We start from the raw sequence: 26,024 nt of genomic DNA, 5'->3' as shown, positions 1-26,024 counted from the left end.
TTTTTTTTTTTTGTATTTGAGGTGACAGGGACAGTAGGACAAAGAAGTTTGTCACAATAATGAAAAAGAGGGCATTGGGGTGAGAGAAGGGGTGTCATTTCAAGAAATAACAGCTTTAACATTCATCTCTGAGCATGAGATCTGTTCTCTCCAGGGCCTCAGAGCATCCTGGATTCTTGTGGGCCAGGAGGATTCTTCTTGATCAAGAGCAGCTGCTTCTTCCTTCCTTTTTTGTAGGGTCATGCTGTTGCTGAATTATACCTCAAATCCCCCCAAATCATCAAGAACCCTCCATTTCACTCCATACTGTAGGGAGGTGGGACAGCAGGATTATGTCTAGTAGGAGAAAGAGGACTTTCTACATCTAATGGGAGAAAGGGGAGGGGACTTCCCATCTGACTCTGGAGCCAACATGATGAAAAATCCAGTCCAGTTGAGATGGGTGTTGAAGATGACACGGGCCTTTTGCAGAATGTGACTGAGAAATTCGAAGTTGGCCTTTTTCTTACTCCATGATTACTTGACATTCTCTCAGTACCTTCTATTTAGGTTGGCATGAGGAACAATGCCTGGACCCCTCTTCAACAATAGACAAGGGAATTGTAGTCAGTCTAGCAATGTTAGCAGCTTGCATATGATCTATCACACCTGCCTTTTGTGCACCTTTTTCAGACCCAATACAGATACAAGTCAATATGAATCAATGAGTAGGAGAGAACTTGAGAAAGAATTCTACTTTGTTTTCCCCGTGACTCACTAATTATTCTAAGGGACATTTCATTAAATAGGGTGGTTTGTGCACCTTACAAATGTAGGAATTTATACCTTTAAAGTAAAATATCTTCTGGCATCAACAAGGTGCTACATGGTCTACAGAACCAGAAGTTCGTCTGATGCTTTAGCAGCTCTGTCTCTCTCACTCTAGTCACTATTTTAGATACATGTTGCTTTTCAAAACGCCACACAATAATCCTACCCCCTCAGCTGGATAGAGACCCTTTGTCTGCCAGACTATCCCAGTTCCTATCTTTCTCACATCACAGAACATTTTTGTTCTGCTGTTTGTTTAATTTCAGTGAACGTGGCTTGGGCCTTTTCTTTGATTGTATCTAAGTCCATGTTCTGCAGATTCTGCAGCTGTCCAAGGATGGAATCCTTTTCTTCCTCTTCTTCTTGATCTTCATCCACCATTTTCCGAAGATCTTCAGGTACATCCACATCATCTCCAGCCATCTGTATCTGGTTCTCATCCATTTCACTCTGTATGAAAAAAAAAAAACAGTGAAAAAATACTAGTTGGTCTTCTGTTATTAAATAATATTAAACTGTTCTACTTTGTGACATATCTCAGAGTCTCAACCTATATAATCCTGTAGAAATGATTCTACATAAAAACATACCTTGTGGGGCAGCTAGGTGGTACAGTGGATAGAGCACCAACCCTGGAGTCAGGAGGACCTGAGTTTAAATCGGGCCTCAGACCCTTGACACTTACTAGCTATGTGACCCTGGGCAAGTCACTTAACCCCAATTATCTCTCTCTCTCTCTCTCTCTCTCTCTCTCTCACACACACACACACACACACACACACACACACACATAATTTTTAAAAATCCCATATACCTAAGAGTGGCTATCTCTCTCACTTTATCTTTGTTTATCTTTATCTAATCTGTCCATCTGTTTGTCCATGTTAAGACTAAAATTCTAGCTAGTTTGTCTAAAATATCTAATGAGTGGTCACCAATAAATTATAAGCTTTAGCAAGAGTTAGGCTTTTAAGCATTTATTAAGGAGAATAAGAATTTGGTAAAAAGAGAGAGGAAGGCCTACATTCATCTATCTATTAAAGGGAGAGCATGTTTCTAGCTCCCTTCTCCACCAGCGTCCCCAGGAAAAGAGAGCAAGGCAGAGCGCCCGGCTCCCCCTTCCTCCTCCCACCAGCCAACATCACTTCCTGACTCCAAAGAAAAGACACATGGTCCTGCCCTCAAAGACCTTCCTTCATGGTGGAGCTTTCCTATAGTAAGTCTCTAGTAAGTGGCGTCATTCCAATCATTACATCCATCTATGTCTCTGTCTCTGCCTGATTGCCTGTCTGTATCCATGTATCTATCTATCCATCCAACCATCTATCTCAGCCTGCTGGCCTATCTCTCTTTTTCTAGTTATCCATCCACTTTTGTTTCAAACCTATGATTTCATTATCACAGGGAACTCCTGCTATGGAAACTCCTTCCATGAAAGTAGGATGACAACTTTTGTATAACTTTGAGTCTTAAGAGTCTCCTAGGATACTGAGAGGTTAAGTGAGCTATCTGTGGTCATATACCTAGTATGTGTCAGAGTTAGGACTTGAACCCAAGTCTTTCTGATTCCAAGGCTGACCCTTGTAGCCTCTCTGTAAGGTCCTATAATATTACAAACATAAGACGCCTTTCTATCTATGCCCAAAGTGATTGGAGGTGGGAGAGAGAATATTTTTCCTATGTTAAAATCACTATAAAAATTATCACCATTAATTTTCAAATAAATAATGTTAGGTCTCTCCTAACATGAAGAAATAGCATCTAGGTCATGCCTTAGAACACTGGCCCCAGAGTTAGGAGGATCTGAGTTCAAATCCTACCTCAGATACTTACTAGTTGTATGACCCTAGGCAAGGCACTTATCCTTGTCTTAGTTCCTCATTTGTAAAATGAGCTGGAGAAGGAAATGGCAAACCACTCTTTGCCAAGAAAGCCCTGAAAGGGATCATGAAGAGTTAGACACAACTGAAATGACTCAACAACATGTAGCAGTCATGGTGTATATGGATTTATTCCTAAGTAATGAGCAAAGCACTTTTCTCCAAAAAAGCCCTCTGCTTGACCCCACCTGATTTAAATTCCTTTAATAAGGGATAATGTTGGAGGCAGCTAGGTGGCACAGTGGATAAAGCACTGGCCCTGGATTCAGGAAGACATGAGTTCAAATCCGGCCTCAGACATTTGACACTTACTAGCTCTGTGACCCTGAGCAAGTCATTAACCCTCATTGCCCAGCAAAAAACAAACAAACAAACAAAGAAAAAAAAAGGGATAATGTCTTTCCTCCTGCAATTAGAAATCTAAGCCTTAATATAAACATTCCTCTAGGAGAAAAAAATGCATCACCTTAAAGTCTCACTAAGAGGTAAATGACTGCTATAATAAGCTGCTAATGGCAGATTTTCATGGAAGGATGGTACTGAGCATCTATAATTAAGGAGTGGGGAAGGAACAGAAAAGAGGGATGAAACTGAGTGAGGAGGAGGGGCAGGGGCAGGGAGAAAGGGGAGACTGGTGATACACTGCCAGCTTCAAAGCCCTGAGAGTCATATGAAGATAAGGCAGCTTTGAGGATGCCATTTTATTTCACAGACACCAAAGTTTAGGCTTCTCTAATGAGACCATAGTGGCTAGGAAAAAGGAAAAGGGAAAACTAGGAAAAGGGAGGTGATAGTTCCACCGTACTTGGCTGTGACCAGACTCCATGTGCTGTATTGTGTCTAGCTCTGGGTACTACATTTTTGGAAGGATATTGATAATAATAGCTAACATTTGTGTAGCTCTTTTTTTTTTTTTAGTGAGGCAATTGGGGTTAAGTGACACAGCTAGTAAGTGTCAAGTGTCTGAGGCCAGATTTGAACTCAGGTACTCCTGAATCCAGGGCCGGTGCTTTAACCACTGCGCCATCTAGCTGCCCCCATTTGTGTAGCTCTTTAAGGTTTGCAAGGCATTTCTTTTTTATTTGTTTCTTTTGTTTATAGTATTTTATTCCATTCGACTCTCATGACAATTCTGTGAGGTAGGCATTGTTAATAACCTTATTTGACAGCTGAGGAAACCAAGTTGATAGGTGGATTGAGTGACTTTCCCAGGTTCACACAGCCAGTAAGTGTCTGAAGAGGATTTGAGTCTAGGTCTTCCCCTCTCAAGATCCAGTACTTAATGCCACCTAGGTGATAAGCTCCAGAACAGTGTGGTGGGAGTGTTCAGGAACAAAGGTACACAGGTTCAGTGTGACCACAACCCTCCTGAGTGCAACTTGAATAAGATTGAAATGGAATTAGGAAACATTTAACAAAATAAAAGAAGCACAACAGAACACAGATAATATTAATTTGTGGTTTTCTAAGTCAATACAAGGCTCACAGGGATGCTTATGAGTGACCTACTGGCCCTCATTTCTCTTTGAGTTTGACACCCTTGCTTCAGATCATGCTGTAGGATGACCAGTTGAAGCAGCTGGTGATAGTTGGACTGGCAGAGATGTTGCCAGGTGGTATGATAGCTATTTAAAGGGCTGTCACATGGAAGAGGGATTAGTCTTATTCTCCTTGGCCCTATAGGGCAGAATTGGAAAAATGGGGGGAAGTTTTAAAGAGACACCCTTGATATCAGGAAAACCAAAGCAAGAATTAGAGCTATCCAGAGCTAGGATAAGCTGCCACGCTAGCACAGTCTTAAAGGGAAGTCTGGGTGACTGATTTTTGGCATGTTATAGAAAGCATTCTCAGTCCAGTATGGGTTGGACTACATGGCCACTGAGGTAATTTCCAACTCAGATTCTGTCATTCTCTGAAAGAATTACCTTCAAGCTATCAGCCAAATTGTTGTGGCCTTAGAAAAATATGGTCCCTGATTGATTGACCAGACTGTTTTGGGGATACATTTATGGGCAGTGAGGTGGTGCTATGGGCAATTTGGTGGTACAGTGGATAGAGTACCAGGCCTCGAGTCAGGAAGATTCATCTTCCTGAATTCAAATCTGGCCTTAGATGCTTACTAGCTATGTGACCCTGGGCAAGTCACTTAACCCAGGTTGCCTTATTTTCTTCATCTATAAAAAATGAGCTAGAGCAGGAAATGACAACCCACTCCAGTATCTTTACTAAGAAAACCCCAGATGGGGTTATGAAGAGTTGGACATAATTGAAAAATTACTGAAAACAACAATAAAGCTTTGAAGAAACAGTAAATCTTTTTAGGGGAATATAGAGGAAGGATCATCTACATTCTTCTCCCAGGGAATTTATCTGTCTCTACTGGCTTGTCATCCAGACCCCAAAATAGCGTCTCCTAGAAAAATACTAGAGCAAGAATTTCCTATTGTAAGAGTAAGAACAGGTACTTTGGGAGGGAGAAAGGTGAATGATGGAAAAAGAATCCAGAAGGCTTTTTTTTTCCCCCAGAGGAGCTCTGAGAAAGAAACCCTAAAACAATGAAATGAAATCTGCCTTGGGAAAAGAAAGACATGGAATAATAACAGTGTCATAACAAATGTTACCCTGGCTCTGGCCAAGGTTTTTTGACCCTCTAGATGCTTAAAAGATTAATTAGTTCTTCATCAAACTGTTGTGAGGATTAATTGGCTAATCCTCACAATAGCCCAACCCAGGCTCCTAGCCAATCTTACATTTTAAAAATGTATTTATGTCTTTATTACTCTTGCTAGTGGCTCTCCCACTAGCTCATGAGGCTCTGGGTGGTTTGTTTTTGTGGCTTTTTTTTTTTGGTGGAGTAGAGCAAAAAGATGCTTTGGGGGAATATATTTTATAAGCCAATTGTACACTGGGTAAGATCCTTGTGCCCTCTCAAAATTGGGGTGTTTTCAATCTTAAGTGGAAAAAAAATTTTAATCCATTGGGAAAATGGCTCGTGGTGTGTTTCTGAAATTGGCAACAATAGAGTATTGCTCAAAAAGGGCAGTAGAGATTCCAAGACCATGCCTCCTGTGTTTGTTGTGCCAGGGATGGTGGGAGTAATAATTGAGTCTATTTTCTTTGCTTCTTAGTTTCTGCTTTTCTTCTAGTTTGGTAATGATTCCTGGCACATAGTAGGTGCTTTAGAAATGCTTGCTAGTCAGCTTATTCCTCCATACTTTTTTCCCTGGGAGAGAACCTCAGTGCCAATAAATCTAGCATACTTCTCTGTGCCCACTGACCTTCTTCATCAGTTTGTTGTCATAAGACTTAGAATTGGAAGGTACCTTAGAAATCAATTAGTCCATTTCCTCATACCTATTCCCACTGATAAAGGAACTAGGCTCCAAGAGGTAAAGTCACTAACCTAGGGTTATTGGAAAAAAAGATTAGTGTCAATGTGGAATATAGAGGTAATGTGGAAGTCAAACCAATAGGACTTGACACATGGTCAGATGTGTGAAATGAAGGAAAGGAAAGAATCAAAGATAACCCTAAAGTTTTGAGTCTGAGTGATTAGGACAATTATATTTATATCAAAAGAGATAGAGAAAAACAAGCGAGAGAAGTTAGGGGAAAGGGAAGGCATAATCAGTCATTCAGTCAACAAACATTTATTAATGTGTCAGACACTGTGCTGAGCACTGGGGATAGTTACAAAGAAAGGCAAAAGGCAATCCCTGCTCCTGAAAATCCCACAATCTAATGGAAAAGATAACAGAACAACTATGTACAAACAAAACAAATATATACAAGACCAATAGGAAATTATCAATAGAGGAAAGGCACTAGAATCAGTGATCAGGGATCAGGAAAGTCTTCCTGTAAAAGGTGGATTTTAGCTGGGACTTGAAGGAAGCCAGGATGTAAGAAGGAGGAGGAGCATAAAGAGGGGCATCATTCCATGAATGAGGCACAGCCCATGAAACTTCCTGAAGTTAGGAGGTAGAGTGACTACTTGTTAGAGGAAGAGCAAAGAGGCTGGCATCAGTGGAACCCACAATGCATGGGGGCTGGTGGTAAAATGTTAAGTCTAAGAAGACTGGAAAGATTGGAAAGGGGGGACACTAGGCTATGAAGGGCTTTGAATGACAAGCAAAAGATTTTATATTTGATCTTGGAGGTGATAGAGAACCATTAGAGGTTTTTTTTTTTTATTTTGAAGGGCAATGGGGGTTAAGTGACTTGCCCAGGGTCACACAGCTAGTATGTGTCAAGTATCTGAAGCCGGATTTGAACTCGGGTAGTCCTGAATTCAGGGCTGGTGACTTATCCACTGTGCCACCTAGCTGCCCCCAAACCACTAGAGTTTACTGAGACATCAGGAGTTTTATGGTTAGACCTGTGCTTTAGGAAAATCACTTTGGTGGCTGAGTGGAGAATGAGAGTGGGGAGAGATTTGTCACAGGCAAACCAACCAGGGAAAAGATGGGATGTGGTTGGGGTATGATGAGTTCCAAGGTGCTATTGGAAAAACCAGGTAGAAATGGTCATCAGGAAGTTGAAGACTTATTTATTTGGGAGGAAGAAAGGTAGAAAGTGGAAAAGGAATTCAGAGGCCTCTTTCCCCAGAGGTGCTCAGAGAAACAATTTAAACTCTAAAACAATGAAGTAAAATGAAATCTGCCTTGGGGAAAGAGAGACATGGAATAACAACAGTGTCATAATAAATATTATGGGCTAGGCCCAGATTTTTTTGACCCTCTAGATGCTTAAAAGATTAATTAGTTCTTCATCAAACTGTTGTGATGATTAATTGTTCAATCCTCACAATAGCCTGACCCAGGCTCCTAGCCAATCTTCCATTTTAAAAACAATTATAAGTCTTTATTACTCTTTCTATTGGCTCTTCTACTAGCTTGTGAACCTTTATTAAGTACCTACTATATGCTAGGCACTATGACAGGTTCTGGGAATACAAATTAAAAACTCAGACAGTACGTGCCCTTGAGGAACTTACATCCTAATAATGGGAAACCCCATGTGTCTCTCTCTGTGTATAAATACAAATATGTCTGTGTCTTTGTATGTGTAAAGAAGTCGAGGGAGTGCGTTTTGGTCTGGGGAGTCACAGGGATGGTGAATGGAGCCAGGCAGAAGGCAGTAGATTGCCATCCCTTTCCTGAAGCAATGGAAATTGATTTAATTACTGTTTCCAGAGCAAGAGGTAGAAGTTGGGAGGAGGACAAGGAGAGGCACATGAATAGTGGCAGGGCAGATCGCAAGGTGTCTGGGGAAGGTGGTTAGGTGAGCTGTGATGTGTGGTTCGGGACTGGACAACAAATGATGGTTAGTTGAATATATGCTCACATATTCACCACTCAGGACAGCTCAATTTCAGTTCCAAACTTGAGAGGATTTAGGGGGAGGAGTAGATGGTCTCTAGAAATCTGTTTCAGAGGGTGATATCCCAGATAAGGAGAAGAGAATCAGCAATGGAGCACATGATAGGAAGCCCAGGGTGTACGGGAACTCAAGGGAGAGAGAGAGATCGGGGCTGTCCATCTGCTGAGAATAGTAACTCAATCCCTGAAAATAGATGAGGATGCTAAGAAAGAGGACAGAGATAGAGGTAAGAAAAGAACTGTATGATACACACTGATTGCACAAGATGAAGAACCAGTGAAGATATCTAAGGAGTGGACAGGCAGCCAGGATGAAAACCGGTAAAAACAAAACTCAAACCAAAACAACAGCATCAGCATAGAAACCAAGGGAAGAGAAAGGACCCCAAAAGATGCAGTGGTTAACCAAGTCATATCCTACAGAAAAAATTATGTGAATGACGATTGAAAAAAGTCCTTTGGAGCTGGCAACGAAAAATAAATTGGTGATTCAAATATGTAAACTAAAAAATGTGTCCCCAGTTGTAGGCAAAGGACATGAATAGATAGTTTTTAACACAATAAATTAAAATTAATTATTATTAAAATCATTAAAAATTAATAACCACACGAAAATGTTCCAAATTATGAAGAATGCAAATTAAAACAACTCCAAGTTTTCATCTTACCACCATTAAAGTGAAAAAGATAATAAAATTTTAAAAAATACTGTTGGAGATGGGGGGCAGCTAGGTGGTGTAGTAGATAAAGTACTGGCCCTGGATTCAGGAGGACCTGAGTTCAAATCCAGCCTCAGACACTTGACACTCACTAGCTATGTGATCCTAGGCAAGCCACTTAACCCTCATTGCCCTGCAAAAAAAAAACAAAACAAAAACAAAAACAAAAACCAAACAAACAAAAAAACTGGTGGAGGGAAATCAGGAACACTAAGACACTCTCAGTAGAGCTGTGAATTGGCCCAGCCATTCAGGAAATCACCTTGTAATTAGGTGAGAAAAGCACTTTCATGGTAGCAAATACTAGAAACAATATGGGTGTCCACACATTTTGGGGGGGGGCAGGGCAATGAGGGTTAAGTCACTTGCCCAGGGTCACACAGCTAGTAAGTGTCAACTGTCTGAAGTTGTCCACACATTTTGGAATGCCTAAACAAACTGAAGCATGTGACTATAGTGAAATATTATTATCTTATAAGAAATTATGAATACGAGTTCAGAGAGACATGGGAAGACTTGCATGAGCTGGTTCAGAACGGAGGACCAAGAGGACAAAATACATGATGACTTCAGTCATTATGTTAGTGAAAACAACACTGAAAGAAATCACAATTCAGATGATAGAAAATCTCTTGTCTTGGTTCCCAGGAACTGAGGGGTGAAAACAGCTACTTCCTCTTGGTAAAGAAAGTGGTAGAATACAGATTCGGATTTTTTAGGACTCTATTGGTCCTGGTCACTGGATTGATTGGCATTTCTTAACTGATTTGAATTGCCACGTAATAGTGTTCTACATTTGTTTGTGAAGATTACTGGGATATGATCATGGTATAAATAAAGCATTAATAAAACTTAAAAAAAAATCAATCATTACTCTAAAAAGAATAGTTACTTTCAAGGGATGGAAGAAACCAAACTTCAAGAGGTTAAAAGGAATTTGTGGTTGATGAGGAAGTTGAGGGAAGAACAAAAGGAGGGTAGAGCAGAAGGAGGAAGGGATAAGGAAGGAAAGAAAAGAAGAGGAAGATTAGAGGAGGAAGAGGAGGAGAAGAAGAGAGGGGGCGGATAAAATGGAGAGGAATAAAAGAGAAAGGAGGAGAGGGAGGGAGAGGAGAAGTGAAGAGAGAAGAGCAAAAAAAGGGGAGAGAGATATAGAAAGAGACAGAGAAAACAGACTCAGAGAAATCGGCACCAAGAAAGACAGACAAAGGGAGAGAGAAGAGCAAATAGACTGTTGAAGACCTGGATAGATTTTTGAAGTGTGAGGGAAAGGAGATGAAGGAGTGCATGATGGATGACTTCAGTCTTCCCAGTAATATAGGCAGCAAGGAAAGTCTGCTGAGAGAGATGGGGTGGAAGTCGAATTGGAAGCAAGAGGAAAGAGGAGAGGTTTGCTGTGCAGTGTTGAGGGGCACAGGTGATGTCCAAAATCATAGATTTGTATTGGACTCATTTAGCTCTGCTTTGTGACTTCCTCCAGCAAGTTGACTAGGAGCTGACTAGGAGCTACTGTTGATGTTATACACACACACACACCATCCTTGCGAAGTGGGGCGGGGGGAGTAGATTCCCATTATGTGAGGATGAGGATGAGGATGATAGCTAGCATTTATGTAGCACTTTAAAATTTGCAAAATACTTCACATATGTTAATTCATTTGATTCTCGCAACTCTTTAAGGTTGATCCTACTATTATCACCATTTTGTAGGTGAGGAAACTGAAGCAAAGATATGTTATGTGACTTTCCCAGGGTCTTTCAGTTAAGTGTCTGAAGCAGGATTCATATTCATGCCTTCCTGACTCCAAGTCCTGGGCTCTACCCCTAAACTAATTGCCCCTAGGATCATTATTGTTGTAATTAGTCATAATAGCTAGTGTTCATATAGCACTTTGTAGATTACAAAGTGTTTTCCTTGGTGTGAAAAGAATGCTGGACTTGTAGTGAGAAGACCCAGGTTCAAATGCCAGCTGTTCCACTTACTTCTTGTGTGATCTTGGGCAAATTTCGTCACCTCTCTAGGTCCCCTGTTTTTCAACTGTACAATGAAGGGGTTGGACTAAATAACTGTGAAGATCACTTCCAGGTCAAGATCTCTGGTCCTCTGACTCTGAGATTCTAGTTTGATCCAAACCTTTTTAAGGTACTTAGAATTCTCTGCACATAGTAAAGAATTTTCCACTATTATACATTCTCACTCTCATTTCAATATATCCCTCTCCTTCTTGTAATCTTTGCCATCCCTTCATAGGCTTGAGTTTGCATGGTTAGCACCAATAAGGCTCCTTCTTTCTTACAAGGCAGTGTGCCTAGAACTGCAGTAAAACAAAAACAACTTCCCAGATGTGGTCAGTTGAGTCTTATATACTAAAATGGCATCTTTTCATATGTCAACAAGATGACAGAGTGGCTAAGGGTGCTGGATTTAGAGTCAGGAAGACCTGTATTCAAATCCCACTTCAGACACTAGGTGACCCTGGGTATGTTACTAATCTCTGTCTGCCTGTTTCCCCATTTATAAAATGGGATAATAACAATACCCACTTGTTATGGGGGTCAAATGAGATAATATATGTGCAGTGCTTTACAGACCACAAAGTGCTCGACAATTGCTAGGTTTCATTAACAAAGACAGTGACCTCCCAATAATAGAACTTGTGCTTCAAATTGGGTTTCTAATAATTGTGACAGACTGTTTTGAGTCATCCAAACTCTCCCCTTCCTCTGCTCTCCTTTCCCCCACCCTTATCCTAGACAGAAAGACATGGTTAGCCTATGACCATGAAATGGAATGAAGCTAATTGTCTCACATTGGGATTAAGCCCATGCCCTTGGTTTCCTTGACACTGTGTCCTCACTAACCTGTAGGAGCCACAACAATGTAATTAGGAAAAATTCTGAGGTTCTAGTTTTCCTAGAACTATAGTCTACTCATTTTGTAGACTACTCATTTGCTTTTTATAATGAAGTTTTTTTTTAGTAAAATCTAACATTGAACATCAATACAACCAACTAAAATTTCTTTTAATTATTTATGCTTTCTTGGTAACTATGCCTAAATTAAGTTCAATACAGAAAGTGATGTGACAATTTTTCAGTCATTTGAAATTCTCTTCAGCATTCTTTATCTATTCATTCTCCTTCACTTTTCCCCCTATGTGGTCATAGTTAATGTATTTTCCATTCTTCCACCTCTATTTTTGATAATTTTGTATTCTTTTATGAATGTCTTTTCCTATTTCTTTATAGTCTGCTTGCTTGTCAGTTTAGATTTCATTATAATCCTCTATTACTCTAAGGTACTCTAAGGATGCTTAAACATCCTCTTGTTGGCCATTCAGGTTGCTTTCAGCTTTTTTAAATTCCACATAATTGCTGCTGTGAAAACTTCAGACAGTTCTCTCTTTTTTGCTTTAACTAATTCTTTCAAGGTATATTGCCAACAATGTAATTATTGGATCAAAGGCCATGAAAGTTTTTCTAACTTTTACTGCATATATTTTTAATTTGCTTTGTTCTTGTTTGTTTGTTTTGTGGGATAATGAGGGTTAAGTGACTTGCCCAGGGTCACACAGCTACTAAGTTTCAAGTGTCTGAGGCCAGACAACTTGCTTTAAAAAAAGTATCATTTGCTTTTTATAGGAAAATCAATCAATATCTATTACGTACCTTCAGTGTGGATTGTAAAAAGAGCACCCCCCCAAAAGCAACCTCTGCCCTCAAGGAACTCACAATCTAATGGGGAAAAGAGCAGCATTGGACATCTGGAAAGACTTTAGTTGTTTGGTTTTTGTTTGTTTGTTTTACTCTTTAGCTCCTGTTTGCAGAGTGTTTTAAGGTTTACAAAGAAATGTAATAAGTACTTTGCACACTTTTCATATAAGGAAATGAAAACTAAGGGATTTGCTCTCAGCCACATAGCTCATAGAGGTTCAAGCCGAAATTCAATTCCAACTTTCCTGATTCCAAGGCCGCACTCTTCCTAGTATACTATGCAGTTTTTTAGAATCAGAACTTTCTGATAAATGAGCAAATAAAACAAGGAAATGGAATTATGCCTGGAAGAAAGAGCCAGGGAAAAGTAATTAAAAGAACAGAAATGGAGTATATATGGTGGACATCACTCAGGCCTATTTCCTGTTTTCAGGCTGAACAGTTCTGATGGGGACAATGTTGGTAACTCAAACAATAACTGTTTTGTCCAACTTTTCTGATGCTGTGGACCAATCCAATGCTGGGGAAACCAGAATATTTTGACACAGCTCACACATCAAAGATCAGCATTAATGCCTCATTACATCCCTAAAATGAGACATGACAGTGGATACAAGCTGATATGAGCCAACATCAGTGCTAGCAGCAGGAAATGTTCAAGAGGGGACGGACGTCCCAAGTCTGAATAAACCAATGGATGAATGAATGAAAGACTGGCAACATCAGGGGGCTGGTAGGCTCTTCCCATCTTTTTTTTTTCCTAAAGTAAGAGAGGGTTGATTAATGTTAACCATTTATTTACCCAAACACTGGAAACCCCACAGTATTTTGGTGAATTCCTATTCTTAATTTTTGGTGTTTGGAAACCTATTGGCAAATTCTATCATCAGCATTTTGCTTAACCAAGCTAACAGCTGATTATTTTTTGGTGTCTGTTGTAGAATTAGCATTCATTTCTCCACTTTGCCCTATAGCAATAATATTTTATAGCCTACCCCAAGTGGCCTATTCTTTAAAGGATTTTTTTTCTTCTGTCATTTACTGAGTCACTGTTGATTTTTTCCTAAAGTGTAATATAACTATTGTTCCTATGCTGTGAATTTCAGCCTTTGCCACTCCACAGACATCTTAAAGTGGCATTAGGCTTTGTACAAATCTTGAGCTATGACTCTAAACCCATGTCCTATCATGTTCCAGTGATGATATTCTTTGCCTCCTGAAGTGGGGAGGGGTCCCAGATCTTTCAGCAGGCCTTACATTCATTGCACCTCAGTTTCTACATGGGAAAATTACGTCTACAAACAAACAAAAAAAACCAGTTGGACTAAAACCAGTCCAAAAACCAGTTTATTTCAGTAAACAACTGGGATTGTGGTCTACATGGTGACAAGTAACTAGTATGATGGATTTTTTGTTTTGTTTTGTCTTTTTGGCTAGGTATTTGGTCATTGTAGAGCTACAGCCTTAATGAAAATTGTCTTTGTCATTAATGGAAAACATTCATCTAATGCCCAGCTGCGAATGGGGCTGTTAAGGTGAAAAAGCACCCTAGATGTTAGGTTGTACAGGGTGTAAACAGATATGGTTTCTACCCTCTAGGAGCAAACGATCAAAGACATACACACGAACATGCACAAACATAGAGGCCATGCAACAATAGAATAAAAAATTTACAAAAATTTAAATAAGTAGTGTTTCATTTAAGTTAATGTCAAGGGAAAAGTCATATTATAATGGATAAAGGGATGACCTTGAAGTTATCCTGGGTTCAAATCCTTCCTCTGACACTATGTGACTATAGGCAAGTAAGTCATTTATCCTATTAGTGTTCCAAGTAGATTGACTGGATGATCCAATCAAAATTTTACACATCTATGAAATCATAGATATAGACTAAAAAAAAAGTCAAAAGTAAGAGAATTTGGAAGTGGACTACAAAAAAAATAGATACATGTATTCTTTAATTTTAGAGGGATTTCAACAGAAGACCCATCAGAAATGTTTGTTTGTTTAGGGGAAGAGAACCAGAGATTTACTGCCGAGGCTGCTGTTGTTACTGCTGCTACTGCTCTTTCCCTTCTCAGCCACCTCCTTCCCACACTGGCTTGGGATTTGAATTTTATTAGAAAATAGATTCTGATGATCCGTGTTCACTGAGTGCCTACCCATGAACTAAACATTGTATTGAATAATGGTCGAGTCCAGTGCTCCAAGATTCTCTGCTAGTCTCAGCTATGGATATCTAGGACTTTTTTCTGTTCTAAAAGCAAGTTAAGGATTAAATTATCAAAGCAAACTCCTGTGATAATATATATGTATATATACATATATATTTTTTTCTAAATGGAATAATTTTAAAGACAAGTGCTTTGTTCAATACATTTTCAATGATACTCAGAGAAGACCCATGGTGAACTCCAAATAAATGATGCCCTACATAGAAGAGACAAACACCAGGTGTAAATAAATCATATTCCTCAGTGGGGGGTGAGACATTTTTTTCAATGACTAACCAAGATTGACAATTCTGTTAATAGGATTAAGGTTCATTATGGAACTCTTTTCTCTTATTAATTTGGTTTGACTTGCATATGGATTTGGGGTTTGCTAAGAGGAGGGGCACATTTTAGTCTCAAAATAGCCTGATGGTTTTGTTTAGAAAATAATTATTTTATTTCAAGCAGAAAAAAATATCATTCTGATGTGAATCTAATAACATCATTTGTTCCTTATAGTAAGAACATCATTTACCTTAAAATGATTAAGCACCCCAAGACTTTCAATTCTTATATGAACTAATTTGAATATGATGAGACAGAAAACTTGTTTCCACTGGTTTTACGTTCTTCTTTCTGGGGTGTTTGAGTTTCTTTGATTACCTTACAACATTCTATTTTTCACAGACCAACTGTTAGAACTAGTTATCTCTCTACTGATTTGCAAAATCCTTTTAAAAACAGATTTGAAACATTATTATTTAAAAATCAAAACAAATCACTGTCATTTGTTGAACCTTAAATGAAAAACAAATAAAACATTTCTTTACTGATCCATGGACGAATTCAAGGTTCTGCCTTGTTTTTAAATTGTCTAATGAAGTTGTGACAATCAGAAGTGAATCTCTATATTTTCAAAGCCTATAACACTGTACAGGGCCTGCACTAAGCACAATTTAAAAAGAGGACAACACTATGTGCCCTAACCCTTCTGTCTAGAGGAAAGAATTTGATCAGCCACTTATTCTCCATTATTTTTTAAAGGTGTTGGGGGGAGTGGAACCCAAACAAATGAAATTCTAACAGTGACATTATGTTTTTGTTATCTGGGAGTGGAGGATATTTGGGACAGTGGATGCCCTCTAATCATCCCATGCAGACAACCGTGTACTCTGCCTTTCCATGCAATATAAACTATCCTGCATATTGAACAAAAGAAAAGCCCAATGACTCATTTGGTTCAAGTCTTCTTTGAAGCAAAAAACAACACACACACCCCCACCACATTTAAATGTCTTACTAGGATAATCCACTGGTCTGTAGCTAATACACACTTCAATCCTTCAATGAGCCATGATTTAATCAGTATGAGCATGCCACCTAATAATGCAGCTACTTCAGCTTAGTAAATGGTCTTCAGGAGTTGGTGTGACTAAAAGAATCATCATTCTTTAACCAAACAAGTGATGCCCTTCTTTGAACTAAGATAGGGTTAGTTCTTGGCCAACAGATATACATACAGTCCATCACTAGGCTCATACTGGTCTTTCTAGTTTGGAAAGACCTGGTAGAGTTTGTGTCCATTGGCATTGTCTCTGGTTGAATGCGATATCAATTCCATGTCACAAAGAATTAGGACTTCAGTGAAGGTTGGAAGACCCATATACAATTAAGTGCTTTCCAGTTTCTTCCCTTTATAAAGGCAAAGCTACAATTATAGAGATTATTTGCTTTAGTATTTCTGCCTGTGATACTGCTTAGGAATTTGCACCCTTGAAGAGCCAAAATGCAAAATGGAATGTCTTTCTTTTCTGAAGTCAATTGGATGAATTCTCCACACAGCTGGTCCATCAGTACCTATTTTTTTTTGGCAGACACTGCAAATAAACAATGAATTGTATTCATAATTAAATAGAAAGGGGTTGGATTATAGCTAGGATATTATGCAATACTTTTAGGAATCCCAACATTTTCTCTGAAGAAAGTCTTATCTTTTGAATGATCCTTGGGACAACCATTGGAATGGATTGGAAGACCACCAGTTTTCCAATGATGCTATGTGGCTTAGAATAATAGAATACCATAGTTTCTGAGGAATGAAAATTGAGGGTCACCTAAACAGCATGAGAGAGAGAGAAAGAGAGAGAGAGAGAGAGAGAGAGAGAGAGAGAGAGAGAGAGAGAGAGAGAGATATGGATGGTGAATGTGCATATATTGCAGCATGCTACCAGTGATAAACTGTAAGTAAACAGCAGCACAAAATCATGGATGATTACAAGCATGCAATATTTCATGTACTGGCAAAAATGTTTGATATGTTGATTGGTTTTTGCTGACTGCTTCCCTACCTACCCACTAATATCTTGTTGCATGGGATGGTTCTCTGGGTAGGGCAGAGGAGAGATATACCTTCAGAAATGAAGTAGTATAACAACAAAAACAATCAGTAAAAATATTGCATGTTAAAAGGAAAAAAGAAAAGATCCTATCAAAGAGATATATGTAGCAATAGTGGGAGATCAAAAATGTATGGGCCACACATTGTATCAGCAGCCACACAATATCAAAGATCTAGGACATCTAGAAGGAAAATCAAAAGATCCCAGCAAAGCTGGGTTGTCTACCTGTGGAAGATTTGCAGGAATGTATATACAAGATGGGAAGGGCATGGATGGATTGCAATCCCCATTGAGTATTGGAGGGAATATCCTCACAGAGTCACACTCTGTGTATACAACTAAGTTTGAATTTAACATGACTGTAGACTACTTTGATTATTTTTTAGGTGCCATGGGATAATAGAATTCTAGACCTGAAAGACTTTTGGAAACATCTAGTCCAATATTTTTCTTAATGAAGTGTGATGGTGGTGGTGGGGGGAACTTTAGGAATTTTTAATATAGTTATTTGTTCATTTTTTTACCATGCCCTTGATAAAGACTATTCCTTTCTTATTAGTGGTATTAAAAATAGTCACCAGATATCATCAGTATTCTTGATGACACATGTCAATAGGCAATGAGAAAATATATCATAAGAAAACTTCTAGTACCTGTCAAAGCAAGTCAGTCATTCCATTTAATAGTCATCCAGTTTATTTTTTCCCCAGTCAGCAAAGTATGGCCTTTTAAAATAAGAGATCACAGTCAAATAGTTCCTTTAGAAAATTTACTCCACAATCGAAAATTTGGCCAAGTAACCTTTATAAGATGTGACAGCTCCTGGGAAGACATTTTCCTCAATTTTTTTCCAAGTTAGGCCCTAATAAGGGAACCGTCCTGGGGGCCAAGAACTGAATCCTGCTGCTATTTAACCTCTGGAATGGTAACCTTGAGCAATTATGAATGAACTATCCCAAGGGATTAATTGTTTGTTAGCTTGAAGACATTCTGAATGTGTTGAGCTCCCTCTGGCTTATTAATGTCATTATTGCTTCTTAATTGATATAGATTGATACTAATGTTAGTATTAACTGCTTAGCATCCTCTAAGGCAATGGTCTTTGACCAGTGGCCAGAAGGACATGAGTAGCCCTGGTTTGCCTTCTGAGGCCCTTGCTCCCTAATACAGAATTTCAGATCTGAAAAGGACTTTAAAGTCTCCTGTATATATTTCTCCTATGAAATGCCCCAGCTTCCATTGCCTATTTTCCTAAATACTCAAATGGATCCATGATCTCATTCATCTAACCCATCCCCTACCTAACTGAGAATCTCCTCATCAACATCTCCAAGTGATCATTTGCTCTTTGATCAGATAACTAGTGAGAGAAATTCTAAGGAAGCCTATTACATTTCTAATTGGAAAGAAAGAAGCAATGCAAGCCATTCCCCAATTGAGAAATGGTCAAAGGATATGAATAGGCAGTTTTCAGATGAAGAAATCATATCCATTGCCCTATGAAAAAATGCTCTAAATCACTATTGATTAGAGAAATGCAAATTAAAACAACCCTGAAGTACCACCTCACACTTATCAGATAGGCTAATATGATGAAAAAGGAAAATATTAAATGTTGGAGAAGCTGTGGAAAAATTGGAACACTAATGCATTCTTGGTGGAGTTGTGAACTGATCCAGCCATTCTGGAGAGCAATTTAGAACTATGCCCAAGTGGCTATGGGACTGTGCATACCCTTTGACCCAGTAATACCACTACTAGGTCTGTATCCCAAAGAGATAATAAAAAAGGGAAAAGGACCCACATGTACAAAAATATTTATAGCAGTCCTCTTTGTGGTGGCAAAGAATTGGAAATTGAGGGAATGCCCCTCAATTGGGGAATGGCTGAACAAGTTGTGGTATATGAATGCAATGGAATACTATTGTGCTGTAAGAAATGATGAGCAGGCAGATTTCAGAAAATACTGGAAAGACTTAAGTGGATTGATGCTGAGTGAAGTGAGCAGAATCAGGAGAACATTGTACATAGTAACAGCAATATTGTGTGGTGATCAACTGTGATAGACTTGCCTCTTCTCAGCAGTGCAATGATCCAAGACAATTCCAAAGAACTCATGATGGAAAATGTTCTCCACATCCAGAAAAAAGAACTGTCTATTCTGAATGTAGATTGAACCATACCGTTTCTACTTTCGTTTTTGTTTTTGAGGGTTTTCCCTTTTGTTCTGATTCTTCTTTCCCAGCATGACTAATGCATAAATATTTTTAATGTGATTGCTTTCTGTTTTGGGGAGGGGGTGAGGGAAAGGAAAGGGGAGATAAATTTGGAACTAAAAATCTTATGAAAACAAATGTTGAAAACTATTTTTACATGTAACTTGACAATAATAAAATAATTTTATGATTAAAAAATAAAATAAAGATGAAACAAAAAAGTATTTATTAAACACCTACTATATTCCAGACACTGTGCTAAGTTCTTTACAAATATTATCTCATTTGATCCTCACAACAACCTTGGGAGGTAAGTGTTATCATAATTTTCAAGGAAACTGAGGCAAACAGGAGGTAAGTGACTTCTCAGACTTCCATCTGTAGCAGCACAAGGCATCTTCCCCTTCCTGCTGCCAACCCAATCTCCCAACTGGGTTGTGAAGAACCTTGGCACAAAGAAGAGCAGTCCTTCCATTGACCTCAGACCTCTTGCTGCAACTGTTTTTTGAGGGCAGAAGAGTGCCCCCACCTCCATTCAGTGATGCACATTCTCACATCTGATTATATCCTTCACATTCCGGTGACTCTGAACTCCTATAGATAATCATCCAAACACTATGCCACAACCCCTATCAACTAATTCATCATTTACATCTTCCTCAATTCTCCTACCCCAAAGTTTCATCTTAACTCTACCCAGTCCTTCCACTGTGCTCTTTGGAATGCTTGTTCCATAGGCAACAAACTTCCCTTTCTGTTAAATCTTCTCCTATTTCACTCCCTCCACATACTAGCTCTTACTGAAACTTGATTTCCCCTTAATGATACAGCCTCTCTGGCCACCCATTCCAGAACTGCCTGTACCTTCACTGATTCTCCTTGGCTCAATGGTTAGAGTAAGGAAGTTGGAATACTCCTCAATCCTCATTGCCACTTCCAGGTTCTCCCTCTTTCTTCATCACTCAGTAACCTCTCTTCCTTTGAAGTTCAAGCTATTCATATCTACCAACCAATCAAAATCCCAGTAGCTGTTGTCTACAGAGCCCCAGGTCACTCTTCTTCCTTCCTCAATGAGTTCAATACTTGGCTTAAAATTTTTTTCTCCTCCCCAACTCCTGCTCTCATACAAGGAGACATCACCTTACATATTGATTCTCCCTCAAATACTCTAACCACTCAGTTCCCATGAACTACTCCTCCATCCAACTTCAGCCACACACAAAGATGACTATTCCCTTGAACTTGTCATCACCCACAAGTGTACCACCTCCATATTCAAGAATTCTAAAGACCCCTTATCTAACCATAAACTATTGGTCTTTCATCTCTCCCTCTGATTTCTTTTCCATAACCCTATCCTTCATCTGCACTGTGACCTACAATCCCTTAATCCCTTAGTTCTCTCCCCAGTCATCTCCCCTGCACTAGCCATCCCCTTCCCATCTCTCCATCTTGTCTCCTTGGTGAACCAATTCAACTTTACATTATCCTCCTCTCTTGAATCCCTAGCTCCCTTATTATATCACCACTGATGCCAGCCAAACCTCAGTCTTTAATCACTCCCACCATTTATAGCCTTTGTTCCTACACACGTGATACTGAAAAAACTCAACTCTTCTGACTGGGTCTGCTATAAATTTATTTTACGTAAATTTAATCAGGCTCCCACTTTTGCTAGGCAACCCTACTATACCTCCATTATCAATTCACTATCCTGGTCTCCATGGTAGTTCTTCCAAACCTTTTCATCCCTCCTCAAGCTTTCCATGGCTTTCCCTCCCCACAATCTCTCACCGGAGACTATTTTTTACAGGAAAAAATGAGGCCATTCACTGTGAATGCCTTCTCCCCTCTTCCTCATTACCATCACTAAGATGTTTTCTGCAACTTTCTCCTCCTTCACCCCTGCCTCGCTTGATGAGGCGATCCTACTTCTTACCACAACCAACCCCTCTACCTACTCAAGCAATCCCTTTTCATTCCATCTCCTCCAACAGATTTCCCTCTCTGTCATCTCCTCTCTTTCACTTATTTTCAATTTCTCCCTCTCTACTGGCTCATTTTCTACTGCCTACAAACACGCCAATGTGTCCCTTATCTTGAAAAAAAACCTCTCACTTCATCCTTCCTTCTCTGCTTACTACCATCCTTTATCTCTTCTACCCTTTCTAGTCAAGCTCGTCAAAAAGGCCATCTATAATAGGTGCCTCTACTTTCTCTCCTCTTGCTCTTCTCAATCCCTTTGGGATTCTGATCTGGTCATTCGATGGAAACTACTACTCTTTCCAAAGTTATTAATGATCTCTTTGTTGCGGGATCTAATGCCTTTTCTCCGTCTTCATTCTCCTTGACCTCTCTGTGGTCTCTGACACTGTTGATCACCTTCTCCTACCTGATATTCTCTTCCCTCTAGGTTTTCAGGACACTACTCTTTCCTGGTTTTCTTCCTAGCAGTCCTATCCTGTCCTTCGCTAGATCTTCCTCCAGATCACACCCTCTACCTGCAGATGTCTCCCAGGGTTCTGTCCTGAGTTCTCTTCACTTTTCCTTCTATACTACTTCATTTGATCTCATCAGCTCCCATGGATTTAATTACCATTTATATACTGATGATTCTCATCTACCTATCCTGCCCCAATCTGTCTGCTGATGTTCAATCTTGCATCTCCAACTGCCATTCAGACATCTCAAACTGAATGTCTCACTGAATAAACTGAATAAACTCACTATCTAAAATGGAACTCACTGTGTTTCCTCCTAAACCCTTCACCCTGTGTCACCCTGTAGAAGGTAACAGCAACCCAGGAGTCATCCAGAATTCCTCACTATATCTCAATCCCATATTCAATCTATTGCCAAAGCCTGTTGGTTTCACCTTTGCAACATCTCTCAAATATATCCTCTTCTCTGACTCTGCCACCCCTATAGTACAAGCCTTCATAGGGAGGGGTTATTTACCTTAGTACCCTACAATGCTTGGCACATAGCTGATTCTTAACAAATACCAGTTGACTGATTGATAGAACTCCCAGGTCTTTTCTACAATTATTCTCCCTCCAAAAGTACAAGTCACAATCCAACCATGCCTTTCGTCCTGTGTGATTCTAGTCCCTGTGTATATGTATATATGTTATAAATATAAATACATATGTGTGTGTGCACATGTGTGTGTATACTTCCATAAATCCCCCTTACAGAAGCTACTTAATATGCTAAAGGGCTTTTTAAAAGGGTTTTATGTTATAGCACTGAGACAGTTTATCTGTTACCTCTCACTTATTAAAGAATGGTACAGGGAGGGAAAGGGAAAAAATTGGAACTTAAAACTATAAATAAAAATATTTATTATTTAAAGAAAATGGTACAGTTACTTTTTCAGTGATATGTCTTTTTACCACTTCAAAACAACTTAACATTTTCTTTTTACAACCCAATCATTTCTGAATCTATTACCCACACCCACCCTTTATGACTTGTGCCCTCCTCTGGGCTAATTTGTCAGAGTGTGGTTGTTACTTCTAAGCTCTGAGCAAAGTCTATGGATCCATAATTCCCAAAATTATAACACAAGCTCCCACTGATGTACTTCCCATTAATGGCCAGCAAGTAGACATAATTAACTCAAAGCAAATACATTCATTTGGCATAGTAAGAATAGCCATCACAATACATTAAAGCCCAGAAAACTGGGCTATAGTCCTGCACAATACTTACAACATCTGTAGGAGAAATGGACACAAATAAAGCATAATGGTAGTGAGAGATATATGCAAGAAACATATGTGGCCAAGGCAACTCACATCCCTATTATTGTAATGTTCTTTCTTTCCTCATGGCATTCTTAGGCTGTTTTACTCTCAACTTCCTAGATAATCTCTCCCTTGAATCCACAGTCAATTCTGCCAGAAGTCACATTTCTTAAAACCATTTCTGTCCTCTCTATAGCCATATTTGTCTGAAATGTGCATCTCTGCCCTCAACTCTCCAACTGCTTATTAGGTGTGTCTCCTATTTTGTGATTGTTTCTGCTGCTAAATACTATGTCTGATGGTTGGGGAGGAGAGAGAAATCCATGTTCTCTGTGACTGGCTGGCCCAGACATCTCATTCTCCAAAGTTGCATCTTGCCCAGACACATTTGAACTCTCTGAATGATTCCAGGACTTAGCTATTTAAAGTCCTTCAGGGACCCCAAAAAAAGAAATAAAAGAACCCCTGGAGCAGAAAAATCCACAAAAGGATGAGCTGAGATTATTTTTCAGCCAAACACAGATTAAAGGGAGCCATGTTGAGCTGCAAGCAGAGTCCAACCCCACAATTACACCAACACAGACCTCAGGCATGCTGCACCAGAGTAACGTACCCTGAACCTCCAAGTTAGCTGTAGCACCAGTATCTTCTGGAATTAAGCTTACAGTGAGAGGGCTGAATGGCTGGCTGGGGTGGGGGGAGGGGGGAAGGGGGTTGTGGTGGTAGTGGTGGAATAGAAGGGTGTCTGTGGGACCCAAGGAGGAATTTGGCTATCCTACCCCAGCAGAGAACCAGGAAGAAATCGTGAGCAGCAGGAGGGGCACAGTCTCGTTGGAAGATAAGAATCACCACAGCACTCTGCTGACTGGTTAATTTGCAAGTTGGCTTGAGGTTATCTTCAGACCAGAGAACAGGCCAGGTGAGAGAAAAACCTTCCCTCCCTCAAACTGAAACACCTGGGACCCTCTGAACAGTGTAGCTTGGAAGTAGGTCCCCACTGTAAGAAAGAGTTAAAAGTCAAGTAAAAAAATAGTGAGATGAGCAAGCAAAAAAAGTTGAGAACAATCAAAATTTTCTTTAGCGACAAGGAAGATTGAAGTGCACTCTCAGAAGAGGATAGCAACCTCAGAGCTCCTACATCCAAAGCTTCCAAGAAAAATATGAATTGGTCTCAGGCCATGGAAACTCTCAAAAGGGACTTTGAAGAGAAAGTAAAAGAGATAGAAGGAAGATTTAGAGAGGTGGAGGAAAGAATGGAAAGAAAAATGAGAGCAATGCAGAGAAAAGAGTAAACAGCTTGAAAAGCCAAATGGAAAAGGAGATACAAAAGCTCTCTGAAGAAAATTATTGCCTAAGAAATAGGATTGAACAAATGGAAACTAGTGACTTTATGAGCAACCAAGACACAATAAAGCAAATTCAAAGGAATAAAAAAAAAAATAGAGGGTGATACGAAATATCTCTTTGGAAAAACAGCTGACCTAGAAAATAGATTCAGGAGAGATAATTTGGAAATCATGGGACTACCTGAAAACCATGACCAAAATAAGAGTTAAACTCTTATATATATATATATATATATATATATATATATATATATATATATGATAAAGCATCTTCCAAGAAGTTGTTAGGGAAAATTGCCCTGATATTCTAGAAGCAGAAGGTAAAATAGAAATGAAAAGAATCCACCATTTACCTCCTCAAAGAGATCCCAAAAGAAAAGCCTCCAGGAATATTATATCCAAATTCCAGATCTCCCAGGTCAAGGAGAAAATATTTCAAGCAGCTAGAAAAAAGGAATTCAAATACTGTGGAGCCACAATAAGGATAAAACAAGATCTAGCGGCATCTACATTAAAGGACCGGCAGGCATAGGATATGATATTACAGAGGGCAAAGGAACTAGGACTAAAGCCAAGAATCATGTACCCAGCAAAACTTGTATAATATTTCAGAGTCAAAAGTGGGACTTCAATGAAAAAGAGGACTTTCAGGCATTTATGATGAAAAGACCTGAAATGAATAGACAATTTGACTTTCAAATACAAGACCTTAGAGAAGCATAAAAAGGTAAACAAGAAAAAGAAATCATGAACGATATTAAAAGATTAAGCTGTTTTCATTCCTACATGGGAAGACAATACTTCTAATTCATAAGAACTTTCTCAGTATTAGGGTAGCTGAAAAGAATACATTTAGAGGACACAGGTTTTAACTGAATATAAAGGGATGATATCTGTAAAGCATTTAGTTTTTATTTATCCTTGTTCTTTGTGGGGCAAGCAGAGTGGGGTATCTTATGTCTGGGGCCATATTTGGGCTCAGGACCCCCTGGGTCCAGGGCTGGTGCTTTGTCCACTGTGCCACCTAGCTAACCCATGATGACATCTTTAAAATAGGGTTGAGGGGAGGAATGCACTGGAAGGGGAGAGGTGGAATGGGGAGAGGTAGCCCACATGAAGGAAACAAAAAAAAAGTTTATGGAGGGGAGGGGAAGAGGGGGAAGGAGTGGGGTAGTGAGTGAACCTTACTATCATCAGAATTGGATCAAAGAGGGAATAACATACATACTCAAGTGGGTATAGTAATAAAGTGGGAGGGGAAGGAGATTAAGGGGGAGGGAAGAAGGGAAGGGCAGGTTGGGGGAGAGAGAAGTAAAAAGCAAAACACTTTCAAGGAAGGTAAAGATGTTCTGCATAACTGCACATGTATGACATATTGAATTGCCTGATTTCATGGGGAGGGTTGAGGAGGGAGGGAGGAAGAAAAATTTAGAACTCAGAATTAGCTCAAAGACTTTAACCTCATCAGAGTGGGTTCAAGGAGGAAATAACATACACATCTAATTGGGTGGAGTAATTTATCTGACTCTACAGGAAAGTAGGAGGGGAAGAGGATAAGGGTGAAAGAAGGGAGGGTAGAGCTGGGGAGGGGGCA

The 26,024-nt window shown here is 39.4% G+C and overlaps 1 protein-coding gene across 1 annotated transcript in view; it reads right to left on the bottom strand.

Annotated features, from left to right (window-relative positions):
• Positions 1-1,032: 1,032 nt before the first annotated feature.
• The window catches only part of CPLX4 (complexin 4), a 42,090-nt gene continuing 17,098 nt past the window's right edge, over positions 1,033-26,024 (bottom strand). Inside the window, exon 3 of the mRNA XM_043980648.1 lies at positions 1,033-1,260. Within this exon, the coding sequence (XP_043836583.1) occupies positions 1,033-1,260 (228 nt within the window). The remainder of the gene's footprint in view (positions 1,261-26,024) is intronic.

This window comes from Dromiciops gliroides, chromosome 1, assembly GCF_019393635.1.
Source record: "Dromiciops gliroides isolate mDroGli1 chromosome 1, mDroGli1.pri, whole genome shotgun sequence".
Lineage (NCBI taxonomy): Eukaryota > Metazoa > Chordata > Mammalia > Microbiotheria > Microbiotheriidae > Dromiciops > Dromiciops gliroides.
Note: the sequence above shows the minus strand (reverse complement) of the source record. Positions and strands in the feature narration are given on the sequence as shown.